Source organism: Lissotriton helveticus, chromosome 4_1 (genome assembly GCF_964261635.1).
Source record: "Lissotriton helveticus chromosome 4_1, aLisHel1.1, whole genome shotgun sequence".
Lineage (NCBI taxonomy): Eukaryota > Metazoa > Chordata > Amphibia > Caudata > Salamandridae > Lissotriton > Lissotriton helveticus.
Window position 1 is genome coordinate 1,429,436,741 of NC_136063.1, and position 15,572 is coordinate 1,429,452,312.

At 41.9% G+C, this 15,572-nt stretch overlaps 1 protein-coding gene across 1 annotated transcript in view; it reads left to right on the top strand.

Moving 5' to 3' along the window:
- The window catches only part of FAM8A1 (family with sequence similarity 8 member A1), a 69,052-nt gene extending 56,762 nt beyond the window's left edge, over positions 1-12,290 (top strand). The window contains exons 3-5 of the mRNA XM_078687969.1: positions 5,458-5,581; positions 6,900-7,039; positions 10,320-12,290. Of these exons, the coding sequence (XP_078544095.1) occupies positions 5,458-5,581; positions 6,900-7,039; positions 10,320-10,464 (409 nt within the window). The 3' untranslated portion in view covers positions 10,465-12,290. The remainder of the gene's footprint in view (positions 1-5,457; positions 5,582-6,899; positions 7,040-10,319) is intronic.
- Positions 12,291-15,572: the final 3,282 nt, after the last annotated feature.

Consider the following 15,572-nt stretch of genomic DNA (forward strand, 5'->3'; position numbering starts at 1 on the left):
AAAAAGAGTGGGATAAATAAGTGAATCTCCCCTGGGCCCAAATGAGCTTGCAGCTGTTTACTTGAAAGATACTGAAATCTTTAGTATTTTAGATAAGCATATTAGCTCATGGACTTGGGTATGTTATGGGAACTGACACTTTTAGGGTCCTACTGAAGTGATGTGCACCACACTCAAAATTAGGTTCCGCTTCTTGGAGGATATTCAGTACTTGGTGCCTTAATCCTGGAGTGCCCATTGTAGGACATCTGCCTTTTCTGCATGGTCATCTCGGATTTATTTTCACCTCTTGCTGGGCCCCATATTTTTGTTGGTATTATAAATCTGAGCATTTTTCCCCTGTGAATCAGCAGTAAAGGGCCTATGCCCCCTTTAAACATGGTCGAATTTGCATATTCCTAAGTGGTATAGTTAACATAACTATAAGACCCCAGTATATGGTAGAAGATGTCCCCAGGGATTGGAAGTTAAATGCCATCAGTGGACTGTAGCACATATTGTGATATCCACTACAGCAGCAGTACAAACATGGCTTGAGTCTACCCTGTGTAGTCAGACTGTACTAGTGTTTAATCTTCAATTTGACCTGTCAAAATAAATCAATACCTCCTTTTTAAATATATAAAAGACACCCCTTGTTGTCCGTCCACAAGACAGGTGCATGGTATTTAAAAGCAGGACATGAAGAAATGTAATGTTAATATGTCCTTACAGTGACTATCACCCAAAAGCTGTTTTTACTCTGGCGGGCCTAGCTGTCCTATATAGAAAACCAGAGTACAGATTAAAGCCCTAATATTGTATCTCAGGAGTGGGAATAGCTAGAGAAAATTTTTTACAACTATTTTTACGTTATTAAAAATCAAATTTAGCAGAAAAATCTGCCTTTTAAGAAATAGTAAGGAAAAAATGCATCTTAGAAAGTTACCTTTTCACTGCCTAAAGTTCAAGTTCATGGAGGCTAAATTTGCATTTTTTTTCTGTCATTTCTGCCAGCTAGTAATAAGCATTTGAATAGGTTTGAAAAAGGTCTGAAATGTTTCCCAGGAGTTTCTCGGAAATTCACTGTATGTAGGGTAGGGTCTGTGAGCATCCTTTTCGAGATTAGAGTTAAATCCTACTTGAATGTCAAAGTATGCTTGACAGGTCTACTGGGTTTACAAATAAAACTTCGGTGTGCAGAGAACTGGATACCAAGATAATTTTTGTGTATCCACTGTCTGATCGCTGAAGGACCTGCTTTATCACAGCAGACTTCTGTCCCTGGGCTTTACATATAACACTTGGGGGCACTTGGAAGAAAGGGACTGCTGTCTCTGGGTTTATTGAGGGCACTGTGGCTGTCCAAAACCGGATTTTAGTGTTAAATGTGGGAGGATTACCATAGGACACTCCCCACATACCTCACCATCCCTCAGAAACCAAGTTGAATGTGGCAGAAGACTTTTGCCATCTTGAAAATGCCAAAACTGGGTAGGGTTGGCTCCATGAACTTTTGTTTAGGGCAGGTCCAGGAGTCCAATTCACTAGATCATGCCAGGTGTACATTTGGCATCTCCAGGCACCCACTTCAGAACAATTCTGGACCTGAGGAAGAACTGAAGAGGACTAGACCTGCTGTCTACGACTGGAGAACTACTGGACCTGCTCTCTCTTGTACACAGGACAAAGAATTGGACTTCAAGGGTCATAAGGCTGACCTCCTGTTCACAATCCAGTTATTCACCATTCTACAAGAGGCCTTTTTTAGCAACTGGACAGCACCTGCTGTTGGCCTCTTCCTAACAACCTATGAGTCGCTAATTGACTCCCTTGAGGTCATGGGAGTCTTTAGAAGTTTATTCCTGTGGTGGATTGGGACTGAAAGGACTAACTTCAGAAGGTAAAATCTTTTACCATGACAAACCTGGTTAGTGTACCCAACCAATGCTTCATTGTGGTTAGCCTCATATTGCGCCTATGTTATGGTCTACCATGACCATTGACTATTATTTTCACTTTGTGCTTCTTGGCTCTTTTGCTACTTAAAACTTGAAACATTGATATCTCCGGTTTGCCTTATTGGCTTTTTGAATTTTTTTTTAAAAATGTTTTATTGAATATAACTCTATTTCTAATACATTTGGGATTTTTATCGTTTTGCATTTAGACTTTATTTCTGTTTTTGTACTGCATACATTCTTTACATTATTGCCCTAAGTTAAGATGTCTGCTCTGTGCCATAGCCACCATTGGATTGAGATCTTCTCCCAGGCCCTAAGTGGTATGATTTAACTTAACCGGTTCTGTGCTGATGACGGAACCGCTCCGTCATCAGACGCGGTGGCGCTGTGCTGATGACGGAGCGGTTCCGTCATGGCCCGCCCGACGCGCCTGCGCGGAGCTAATTTCGCGCCTGCGCGGCGCGTTCTATTGAGCGGGCGGGGCCATGACGGAACCGCTCCGTTATGAGCACAGCTCAACCGTGGCTGGTGACGGAGCGGTTCCGTCACCAGCATGCGCCCGCCGCGCGCGCGCCCCCCCCCCCCCCCCGTCCCCTTAGCGCTGTGGCGGAATAGCCGCCGCAGCGATGCGGTTAAACGTTGCTTCAAAACTGTAAAACTGGATCACCAACATCCTGCTTTATCTGGGTTATGGCAACCCTTTTGGAATTCAACCGGACACTATAAAGGAGCTAGCAAAAAAACTGTGTAAAGGCATTCCATAAGTAGTAAAAATTAAACCAGATTACATTGTGGCAGGATAGTCCATATACATTCACTCTGAGTTTTGTAGCAGTGGGCCAATGAAAACACGTTAACTGCTTGGCGTATATGATTATTCCGTGAAATGTAAGCACAGCAGTGCCATTCTGATGTGCGATAAAGATCTAACGTCAAACAGAAGAACCAATGCTGAGAAAGCAAAACTGTGTGCGAGATCAAGACCACAAAAGATGGTGAAAAGGAGTCCAATGTATTTACCCCAAGAGTATTGAAGTAGAAACGGAGACCTGCAGGGCACGCCTCTTGACTCCTGGAGCTTGGAAGAGAATTCTTGTAAAGCAAAGAGGTCTTGGACATTGCGCAGCACAGGATATGTCTTTTTTCAGAAACAATGAAGAGGGGGTTTAATGCTATCAAAAGAATGTGGACTTCCAAGACTGGCTCTGTTTGGTGGATAACGGAATGCTGACAGTTTTGCTTAGGTTTAGCTTGCCTATAATGGTCTCTCTATTGTAGGCATTTCTTCCTCCATTCTTTGCAAATATTGTACTTGAAAATGCAATTAAGATATAGTTAAAAAAGTAACTTCAAAAAGTACTTTGGTGAGCCAACATTCATGTTCATGGGTAGTTAGTTCACTGCCGGAGGCCAGATTATTTGTGGTGTTTTTCTTATGTGGACTCGCGAAATAAGTAGAAGAAAATATCCATGCAACCCTTCTCTCCCTTTCCCCGGTCTTGCTTGGGTATCTGCTGTTAACCAAACGAGGAAACACCAGACCAGACATGTTTATTAGAGTTCAGCACTTCATTGATTACACTGCCAGTGATTGGTAGTGTGTAGAATAGTCCACCTTATTTAAAGGGATATATTGGTGCAAGAGCACAAGAGGCCCTAACTTTTCCTAAGCAAAAGGCCAGTTTGAGGCTTAAAATGTACTGTTATACTTATGTGATTCTGTTTTTATGGCTTTAGGTGGGAGCTTATGGGATTGTTTGGTGTCTAAGGATGGACATATAAAACCTGAATGAACCAGTTTTATATTCACTAATCAATATTAGTGGGGTTGTGCTTGGTGCAGTGCAAGCAGTTTAAAAGGGTCTGCTGTACACATACCGTCTTGTATAAAGTAGGGGGGGCACAAGAAGTTATATGTTTGAGAGGCAGCAATACCATACCACCTGCACCATACCATGTACCCATGTGCAGGATTACAGTGTTTTATATATTAATTCAAAAAGTCCTAGAAGAAGTGACTAGATCGCCTGTTACCATGGAAGGAACATTGTTGCTGAGGCCTAAATACTCTAAACTCTTGTGGGTCAGTCGGATTGTAGTGGGGAAACACAACTTAATACCGCCTTGGAGAAGCGATGATCCAAACAAATTTGATGTCTGGTGTAGCAACATGGACGGGTGGATCCAGTGAAAATGGTAGTGTATGAAGCCATAGGCTGCCCAAAGAAGTTAAATGAGATTTGGGATCCTTGGAACCAATATATTGGACCTGTTTGATTAACAAATGCTGAGATAGTGTTAAGCTTTTCTGTTCATTGGGAAAATAGTTTAATCTCTGGACTAATCGACAGATGTCTCCAATGTTTTGGCTGACCCAATTCTTTTCTTTTTATTTCATTATAAGAGAAAATCAAGTGCAGGATGAAGACCTAAATGGCATTTAAATAACCTGAATAACACTTGACTCCTTAGTAATCAAGGTACACATGCTTTACTTCTGTTTCTAACAAATATCCACCTGGGGAAAGCTGTGGATAGACTTAAGCAGGTCATAGTTTGACAGGCAGTGACTTGCATCTGATGGTGTATGGAAATAGGGAACCTGAATCTCTGTTAAACAGAGGTAATCTTCTTTGTCGAGGGCCACCCTCCATCTGTAAGCTAGATCTTAAATGTTGGTGTCAATAATTTCAGGTATACAATAAAACTGGTTTCCTTTCCCAACATGAGGTAGGGCATGAGAATGCTGTTTTGGAACTTTAAGTATTCTTGGAACGAGGGTCTCATACTAAAGAAGGTCAGGAGATGTTTGGAAACGGGAAACATCCTTTACAACGCAACTTCTACCACGCAGTGCCTTTACGACGCAACTTTTACAACGCAAACCATTACAACGCATTGCGCTGGGGGGAGCTCTAGGATAGGGAATAGATTTAATTTACTATCCAACACCTTCCCTAGTGTCCACGGGGACTGGAGTTGGAATAGTAAATTAAACTATTCACTATCCAGCACCCCAAAGCGCTATGCGTTGTAAAGGCATGCGTTGTAAAAACCGTGTTGTAAAGGCATGCGTGGTAAAAGCATGCGTTGTAATGTCATACATCCTTTGGAAACGCATTCTGTAGTATGTAATATGAAGGTTTGTTATTTATGTTGCCACTATGCAGTGGTGGTGGTAGCTTCAAAGATTCAAAGATGTGCAGGCTTCTACTTTAGTGGGCAATAGAAGGGAATTGGTCCTGTGACTGTGGAACATGTAAACTAAAATGGCCACCTGGGGTTAGAGTTTATGTTAAGAATTTACAAGTTAAGTAACTGTTTAATGTGGACTGTATGTAATCTAAAGTTTGTGTGTAAAGACATAGTACAATGTAAATGTGACCAATAAATGAAACCACATACTGAGCCAATCTTCTTCCCTAAACTGAAAACTGTACTAGAATATAGAATGATTCAAAACAGCATAATTGTGAGTGAATATATTAAAGTCTTCAGTGTGTTTCCTCTGCAGGGACATTTCAAAGTTTGCAATGCATTATATAATCGAAGAGATAGACGAAGACACATCAATGGAAGACTTACAGAAAATGATGGTTGTTGCCCTCATCTACAGATTGTTGGTCTGTTTCTATGAGGTAAATTACTTGAATACGTAATTAAAATGTGGAGAAACGGCACTGTTGTACTTTTAACCTTAGTGGTTGCTAACTAAGAAGAACGTGGATCTTGATTTACAAAGCCCTTCATAGTAAAAACTGTGAATCGACTTCTGTCGTTTAAACTCCTACATTTGGAAGGGATTTGTCTTTCATGGGACCAAAAGGAATTCCAGGAGGGGTCTAAGAAATTTGTGACACCTATAGGTTTCGAAGAGTTCTCCAGTTCTCACAGTTATGAGGAATTGTGTATTTGCCTATTAACAATTTTTGCTTTCCATAGGAGGCTATTATTCTGTTTGGAGAAAGCCCTTTCCCTAAACCTCCTTTAATATATGGTTGTTCTCTTCACTGTTCCGGTCTTAAAAGGCCATTGATCTTGTTAATCAGAGAAATAAATTTGCATGCATTGCCAGAGTAGGAAACTACTAGCTAGAGGTAAGTGAATACCACCAAATATATGGTTTTATGGTAAGGTTACAATAAGTGGGTAAGCCATCAGGACGTTTTTTTCCACTGTCATAAAAACACTTTCTGATCATAGAATTCCACAAATGCTTCTTGGTGGCGTAGGGGCATATGTGCGCAACATGGCACTTTGAAAAATGCGCTGTTTTGCATTTTTCAGAATTCGCACATAGTTACCATCAACATTAATTTCCTAAATGCACAGTTCCCATTTAGAAAAGACTTCTTACCTGCACATTAGGGATTCGCAAATTGTGATTCCCTATTTGCGTTAGCAATATAGGTAATTGCAAAAAATTGTGGTTACCTAAATTGCGAATACAAAGGCTTTCATACATAACGAAATGCCTTTTTTGCGGTCACAAACAGTTTGTGACCTCAATAAGGCTTGATACATGTGGCCCTTAGTGCTACTTGGGTGCACAAAGGAAGTTTGTGAATTGCGTCCATAGTTAGTGTTGCTGGCAAATTTGCAAGTCAGTGGTCCAACTGTGGAGAGACTAGGTGTTGCCCTACACCAAGCAGAGTTGCCGCTGGCTTTGTTCTGAAGAGCTCAATGAAAGAGATCTAAAATGATGATTGTTGACTTTTTATATGACCTTTATGCCTTCTTCTCTCAACTACTAGTTTAATTATATACTTTGTCGCCATGTTCTTATTTGTCTCACCCCTCTTGTCATACAACCATTCATCGATCCAATCTTTGCAACTTAAAAAGCAGCAATATTAATGCTTATCTGCAGTACTGGCTATTCTAGATATTCCAAGGAAAAAAATATTAATCATGTGGCCTACATTATGACTATTGTGGATCTTTTTCAATTTGAAGGTTATCTGCATTTGGGGAGCAGGCGGTGCCACACCGGGAAAATTTCTGCTTGGTCTTCGAGTTGTGACCTGCGATACATCTGTGCTCTTGGCACCCAATCGTGTCTTAGTTATTCCTTCCACAAATGTTAGCCTGACAGGGTATGTACTCAATTTTTGTGTCACGTGTATAGTAAAAATGCACAGCTTGTGTTTATTAGTCTCTTCTACCCATAATGTGTTCTGCCTGTGAATATACTATTATATAAGATTAAATTATCTTCTACTTTATTGTACAAACACACACATCATTTTCAGGTACATTTCTTTACAGCTGCAGAAGTTCTAGGCATTAAAATGGATTGTGGAGCCAGTGGTTGAAGTTGTTGTCCTCCTAGAATGCACTTTTTGTCCCTCAGTTTCCAACAAAAGATGCCTGTGATTACCGAGGTGGAAAATGCCTGTTTCCTGAAATCATTCAAACAATTATTGATGACACTATGGGAGACATTACCAATACATACCATTGTTTGTTCTCTTTTTCAGCACTTTTTTCTGCTTTAGAGCAATAATGTCCTATGTAATCCTGCCTTGATTATGACCTGTAGTATTTTTTCCTAATATTCTGTCATTATGACGGAAACCCACTATGTAGAATGCCAGCCCGACAACGCTAAGTTGAAGAATTTCCATATTGGTGTAATGTCAGAATTTGAAAAATACCTTTTCCACATAAATAGTTAGATTTTCATGGAAAAGGTAGACTTGACCAGGGTTTCAATCCCAAACCCGATATTTTAAAAAAGCAAAAAAATCTTAAATATGTTTGTTCTTACAATTCATAGTATCTTACATATATGTAAAAAAGGAGAAGAGGTTAAATAGAAAATAGGGTCGCAGTAAATGGAAGAAAAGCTAAAGAGCCAAAAAGATACTGTAAGTACAAAGAAAAGGATTGGGGAAAGAATAAAGTATAATGTACGTGGGAGGGGAAAAAACTGCAGTCTTTAAGTAGGAGAAAATTAAAGTAGGAGTACAATATGATATAGGTACCGATTTTTTAATTTGTCAAAATTACATTATGCGTTAAGGTGGCAAACTGCGGCTGATGGCTCACACTACTAATGCTCGCAGGGATCTGTGATTAAAGCTAATGTCGCAGAGTCAATTGAGAGCGGGTCAATTTAGCCGTTGGTCCTTTTCAGGTTGATAAAATACATGTCTTTTGAGTTGTGCAACAATAAAAATTTGATATCTGCAAATATTGCCAAGTGGCCCTCAGCCTGCTAACCATGTGCTTCACAAATGCTCTTGTCCTGTTTTTTTGTTTCCTTAATTTTCATCATGTGATACAGTAGTGATTGGGCGGAGTTTAATCTGAAGCTTAGGGCATGACTTTGCTCCAAACCTATCACCCTTTTAGATGCAGTACTGATATAGGACTGATTCATCACACTGCGCAGTCTGCTTTTCAGATGTGATTGACTGCCCAGGAAGGAATACTACAACGAAATCAGTCAGTGGTCTGACATGCGACAGAATCTGAAAAAAACCTGTTAGTATTTCACAAAGTAACATGACTGACTTTTGATCAGCTCTTTTGTACGTAGTCATCTGATTCTAACATTTTATCCACTGTCGCTAACTCCAGGTGGTAAGGCTGACGTCATAGTTTCAGCTACAAGTTTGACTGACTTCCAGACTGGGCAGGTGACTTCACTGTTGCCAAGCTGCCCCATGTCACGAGTCACGCCTTCAAACAGTCTGTACTTTTTAGGCAGCATCACTTTGCCTTCCGCGATTTGTGTGTAGATTGACTTTTTTCCATAATAAATGTAAGCTCCAAAGTCTCTGTATGTGAAATGCGATTTGGTAATCCTGCTCTACAGGCAGGGGCGGCCTTAGGCATGTGCAAGCTGTGCACCTGCACAGGGCCACCAAACCCCAGGGGCCACCACGCCAATATATATCCTAAATATAATAATCCTCTGAGGATGGATACATATTTGCGTGGCGGCCCCTGGCAGGGATTTGGCGGCCTCCGGCTCTGTTCCACTTCTAAACTTCTAAACACCCTGACCCCCCCCCCCCTCTTCACTGGCCTCCGTGCTCCGCCCCGCCCGGACCCCCTCTTACAGGGCCCCCTACCTACGCTCCCTGCCCAGGGCCGCCATGAGCCTAGAGCCGCCCCTGCTACAGGGAGTCTCAAGATATGTGCCTCATTGCTGTTGAGCACTTTCGTGGATTATGCACTTTCCAACATTGCATTTCAGGCTCGCGGTTTCATTCATCAAGCATCTGGCAGGATCCAGGCCCTCAGAGTCTAGAATATCAAAGGGAAATTATCACAAGGACTTCATTTACTTACTGCTTCTCTCTCTCTCTCTCTCTCTCTCTCTCTCTCTCTCTCTCCCTCCCTCTCTCCCTCCCTGTCTCCCTCTTTCCCTCTCTGTCTCCCTCTTTCCCTCTCTGTCTCCCTCTCTCCCTCTTTCCCTCTCCCCCTCCCCCTGTCTCTCTCCCCCTCCCCCTGTCTCTCTCCCCCTTCCCCTGTCTCTCTCTCCCTTCCCCTCTCCGTCTCCCTCTCTCCCCCTCCCCCTCTACCTCTCCCCCTCTTCCTGTCTCTCTCCCCCTCTCTCTCTCCCTCTCCCTCCAAGTCTACTTTAGTCAACTCAATACAATATAGTCTGCTACCAGGTTTCTTCCATCATCTCTGTCCAATAAGTTATACCAAGCACACGCATTCATCAGAGGACGCCAGACACAGCATCCGTCATACAGCAGTTTACTTCAGTTTAAAGGTAGCACACAGCCAGCAACACTTGACTTGGTCTACCTAAATTCACCAGGCAAAGGGCACATCGCCCCGCTAAGACATGACATAATGTGTCGTATCTACATATCAGCGTTCATGTCGAAGCTTATAACATGAAGAATGGTCATGGTTGTTGATGCTCTCCCATTTATTATAGTAGAAAAAAGTACAAACTTGACCTACTTTATTATAAGAAGCCTATGGTGTTTTTTATTATTAATTATTATAATTAACTATCATCTTTATAGAACTCCATGTCATACTGTGGCTCTCTGTAGAGACCACCTGAATGGAAACTTCAACGTTCTTTATTGCCATAAAGGAACAAACCCAATAGATTTCAATTTCAAACTCAGGTTGCATTGGAGAGGTAGGGGTTGGAATGTTCTCCATTAATTCAAATGTGTTAAACTAATTTGTCAAAAGAAATGGTGATTGGAGACCGTTTTTATAGCTAAGTACCTTTTTTGTTCTTTTTCTGTGCCTTGGGTAGAAGGTTGGATTTGCAAGATAATTGTAACATTTTGTATGTAAAATGAAGATACCAGGTGATTTCTTTGGTATGAAATGTAAGTATGATGATACTGTAAATGCCAAGTGTTTTAAAAGCAATGTTTTTTTCGATTTCAGGTCGACGATTCGTGCATTGATCAAGAATTTTTCCATCGCTTTCTTCTTTCCTGCTTTCATCACGTTACTGTTCTTTCAGCACAACCGAACAGCTTATGACATTGTCGCAGGCACCATTGTAGTGAAAAGAACCCGGACAAGATGACGTCCTAGAGATGCCCTTCCTCCATTTCATGCTTTGTTTTGAAACCACAAAAAATGAAGTCTGGAAGCAAGACATTCAGTATTTTGCATGATAAATTTACTGACATCAAAGGGACTAGGAGAGGGTCTGTCCCTTACAGTATTGGTGTATATCGTGCGTCAAATGTTGATACTGCTTGAACATGCCAAAGACTTTTTTCCATAGGAGATCTACAGTACTCTGTTATTATTTCTAATTGTTGGATTTGCCAGGAATGAATGATCTCATAATGTTTTGGATGTCGTTATAGGATTCTCATCTCTCCCCTTTCAGGAGAGAGTTATGTAATGGGATTGGCGATGGGGATTGACCCTAAACCTAAAACCACATCGAGCGAAACTTACAAAATCCAGCTTCAATTCTCGTTGAATCTGCACTTGAGCATCCTTTGGGTTCTCCTTCAGAGTCAATTGCTCTTAAACTAGTTTTTGACTGGCAGTCCTTTTCTCTCTGCTTTTTCCTGTAGTGAATGATCATTAATGTGCCCCTCTGGCTGAGAGAGTAAGGCTACAGTCTCAGTCGAAGATCCTTTCTTGTAGTCCTTACTGTAGTCTTGAGGTGCTAAATGACACAGTTCTAGCAATTTGTTTGGCCAGTGCTCATAAGCCCTAGCCAATGTCCAATCAAATGGATGTGAGGTTAAGACATCAAATGCATATCACCTACCAGTGAGCCACAGGACTCGCAGGCCAGGCTGTTTTAAAAGCACCCTGACTGGGCGCAATGCAACTAAGAATCCTTAGCTACTTTATTTCTTATTAAAATTGGACACTTTTAGTAATTCTATTTAAAATCAAGAAACGTCTTATAGAATCTAGAGGGGAGAAAGAGCCTTCTCCAGGTAGCAGTGCAAAATGTGTCATTGGTCGCTTACCTTTATAACACTTGAAGCCTTTTCAAAGGTGTATTTGATCAGTTTTCTGTTCCTTCAACTAACCACTATTTCATTGTGATTAATTCAAGTGCTATTGGTCTGCCATATTGTATGTCAAGACTATTAATGTCCACAGTAGCCTTTCTTATGCTGTGTATCAACAAATTCAAGTCTTCATCTCTCCTCTCATTCAAAGTACTTGGCATTGCATGGAGGATCTCTGCTTGGAGTGGGGAAGAAGAGATCACTGTAGAATACTATTCAGTTTCAGTTGAGTTTCCTGAAAGACGTTTTAAGAAGGCAAACTACAGCATGAAGTGTTGTTGATGTAGGTAATCCTGTTTAAAGGAAACGTTAGGTCTGTTGAGTTTCAGTTCTAGGCTAGTTGCTGTCTTCCGAATGTGAGGTCTGCACCCATCAGGCTTAGAGTGATTCTTTTCAGCCATGTCTTCTTTGGTCTCCGTGTAGCATAAGCATTTTATAAACTTTGATGGCTCTTTTATTGTTAAGTACAGAGTCTTAAGTTTAGGCACAGAGTGTTTGATGACGTGTGCTAGTAGAGAAGTACCAAGACAACTCAAAAAGATGTTCTCCATGTATGAACGTCCTTATTATATATGAAACAGTGACCATTCGTTATTCCCACTCATGGTACTTCAGCAGAATGTTTTCATATTTACAAAATGGAAGTATATTTTTTTGGCCCATAATTTCTCCTGATTAATCGAATGATGTACACAGTAGTATTAAAATTGTGCGCAGTGCACAACAGTGTTAAAGATTTTTATATCAATCTTGTTCGCATATCAGTAAATGTTTTTGTAAACGTCTGTGAAATCAACAGAGGTTTGATTAAACTTAAGTTATTAAACACACATATACATGCAATAAAATAATTGTAGCTATTTTCCAACGTTGTGTTTTTGGCATGGATTGTATACAGCACATTAACATTTATGGCATGCTAAACATAGTGCCTAGTGAACAGCAATGTAGAACTCCACACTCCAGCTCTTTAACACCATAGGTTGGGCCAGAGAACTAAGCATGTTTCCGGCAAGCTCTGATCCAACCAGTCTGAATGCCTCACCATTTTTGAAGTTTGTTTAGGACGAAGCTACAGTCACTGTACTGTATTGCATTCATGATGTTTGGTTGATGTTTCTGCCTCAAATCCTTGGTTGGAAAAGGCTAATGGATATGGTGAGAAAGGGCACCATCAACATTTTGAGAAACTTCTCTGGCCTACCATTTTGTATGTAGTCCATTCAAGATTAAACAACAGGATTTAATGAACGTTTTTAGGGCACCAGGCTTGGTATGTAAACAAAAAACTGTAATGTTGTTTCCAGTAGCAGGAAGGGACTGTTTTTTTGTGATACCTTCCACGTGGTTTCCTACTGATTCACAAAGATTGAGTAAAACCTCTGCAGAAAAGGTAAACTTGATGATGATTTATGTACACAATTTCTATATATAATTCCACAACACTCAGAAAACGTTTTGCGAAACTTGGTAATGTTGTATTAAGTGGAGAAGTGTGGCTCAATGGTTAGAGCAGCAGACCCTGATGCAGAGGTCTGGCCCGGACCAGGTTTCAATTCCCGCCTCGGCGGGTCTTGGGCTCAATTTCCCCGGACCTGATAATTCTTGCCTCTGTGCCTATTCTAAGCATGGGTCTCACTCTGCAACTCTGGGCAATAGCTTGCTTAATCCCCACAACAGTACCAACAGCGCTAGGATGCCTGGCTTCACCTTGGGGGTGCCCAGGAGTGGGCACTTCACAGGGAAAGGCCAGGAAGAGTTCCACAGCAGTATGTGTACAGCGCCTTGAGACCCCTTCCGGGGTTATACGTGCGCTATATAAGCACTACATTTACATTTAAAAAAAACTTTATTGCAAGTTAAATTATTCCTATTAGTTCTGAAACACCCTCAGTACTGACTGATTAGGCAACCTCTGGTTGAGAAACATGCTTTTTAGAGCAACTAGGTTAATAAGGCGGTAACCAAATGCCTTTTAAACTTTCTGTATTTGCTCATAAAAGACCCACAAACTGGGAGACATCCTTTTGTTTCCTTGATGACATCCCTCATTTTGTTTTTTTGTTTGTATCTGTTGTATTGTTTCTTAAAAAAAGAGCATAAACATGGTAAGGCGTTGACATCCCAGGACCAGTAATATTGCCAAATATGCATCAACATTACATGGAAAATAATGTTGAGGCAGCAAAATAGTACAAAGTACGTCCTACATAGGGGTGACAACTGCTGTAAAGAGCATGCATGTCACATTGAAAGGCTGCAGGTATAGATTTCACTATGTACGGGAGTCGCTAATAGACGCTCATATTGTTCCTGCTGCAGGGTCTCCGACATGTGGCATTGGCGGAAATCCGCAATAAAGTCATCGACATAAGTAGACAAAAAGAAGAAAAGGGAGGGGGAGAGGAAAGGACATAAACTAAGGGACAACTCTGTCCAACTCGAATCTTCCAAGCCCACCTCGTCTCTCCCAATCCCCAAAGGAAGCAACAGCGCGCATGTTACCATCGCAAACCCAGTGAATCCTGGACTCTCTGAGGGACGAGCATGGTGTTATTGCCTCACTTTGCACTTGTGACGTGTAGGTTAGAGTGCTACATCTGCCTCTCCTGTGGTCTGAGTCTGGGTGCATGTTCGCTTTATAAGGCATGTAGTATTGTGTACCAGTTAAAAGCTGTAGGGATCTTATGTAGACCTAGGGTGTCTTCCATTTGTAATGCATTACTTTCAGCCTGAGCCCATACCATGAATGATTGTCTCCAGGCTATCAGAAGAGGAGGCTCAAGTGTCCTCAAGCACCTGGTGAGTACATGTTTGGCCATCAGCAGCCCCAAATCAGAAAGCATGAAGTTATTTTCTGACCCCCTACTCCTCCGAAAGAGACCCAAGCTGCATGTCTCCCACGTGGGAGAAAATGGGCGTCCCGTGCATGCAGGCAATTGAGTCATTACGTGTTGCCAGTAGATTGTAGGAAATGGACAGGCCCACCACATGTGAAGGAGGTCAGCATCCAGGAGATGACATCAGGGGCAATGGGCACGGCACAATTAAAGTACCTGTTTATCTTGGCTGGGATGAGGAAAGCACTTCAAAATTATATAGTATTGTTTGAGGCGAAACTGAGTGTTCCAAGAGACACGGACTGGACTCTGTAATATGGCAGCCCACTCTTTACACATACCCTGATGGGGCAAATCGGCTTCCCAATTTCGCTTCAAAAATGTGAGTGGGGCTGCTGTGTGATGACGCAGCAATGCTGCAAAATATCTCTTGAGGTGCCTACCTGCCCCATAATGTGCAGATATTGGACAGTAAGATGTGATGGAGGTTCCCTCAACAGGTCTCCCCATTTGTTACCCAGCGCTGCAAACAATGCAGTGTGTAAAAGGAATTGGCCTGGTGGTATTCCCTCCTCCTCCTCCACTAACATGTCATAAGGTGCCAGTGCGCCATCTTGGTAGAAGTCCCCTAGGGTGTGCAGGCCAGTCTCCAGCCAAGCAAGACCTCTGCAGGCGAGGTAGTGTTACCACCCCTAGGCGTACCCAGCAGGGGTAGCGCTGGTGCATATGGGAGAGTGGAACGTGTGATGTATAGGCTACGACAATAGCACTTATGTGCAACCCCTAGTAGCAATGACTCCGAGGGCCTTCTGCGGGTGCAGGGGTGAAAAAATCGGAATATCGCCAAGAGGGTCCTGGCCGGCAATAGCAAGGCAGTGTCTTGGATCTGCGACCCCGCCACCCATCTCCCCACCCACTGGAGCTGTGAGGCAAGGTAGTACTGTTCCATATTTAGTATAGCAAGTCCGATCTGTAGGTAAATACTATTTAGATAGTGCCACCCTACAGCATGACGTGTTCCAAATAAACTCTCTCATGGTTTCCTCACAGGAGGGGCGGAGGGGAAGTGGAATATATAGTTGCAGTTTAGTGAAAAAATAGAGTAGCTGGGGTAGGACCACCATTTTGAGTAGAACTATGCGGCCCATGATGGACAGCGGGAGTGTGCGCCTGAACGATATTCGAATCTAATGGCGGTTATTGCTCTCACAAGATTGCCCTCCAACAAGTCCATCAGAGAGTTTACTTTTACTCTGACGATATATATATATATATATATATATATATATATATATATATATATTCAACAG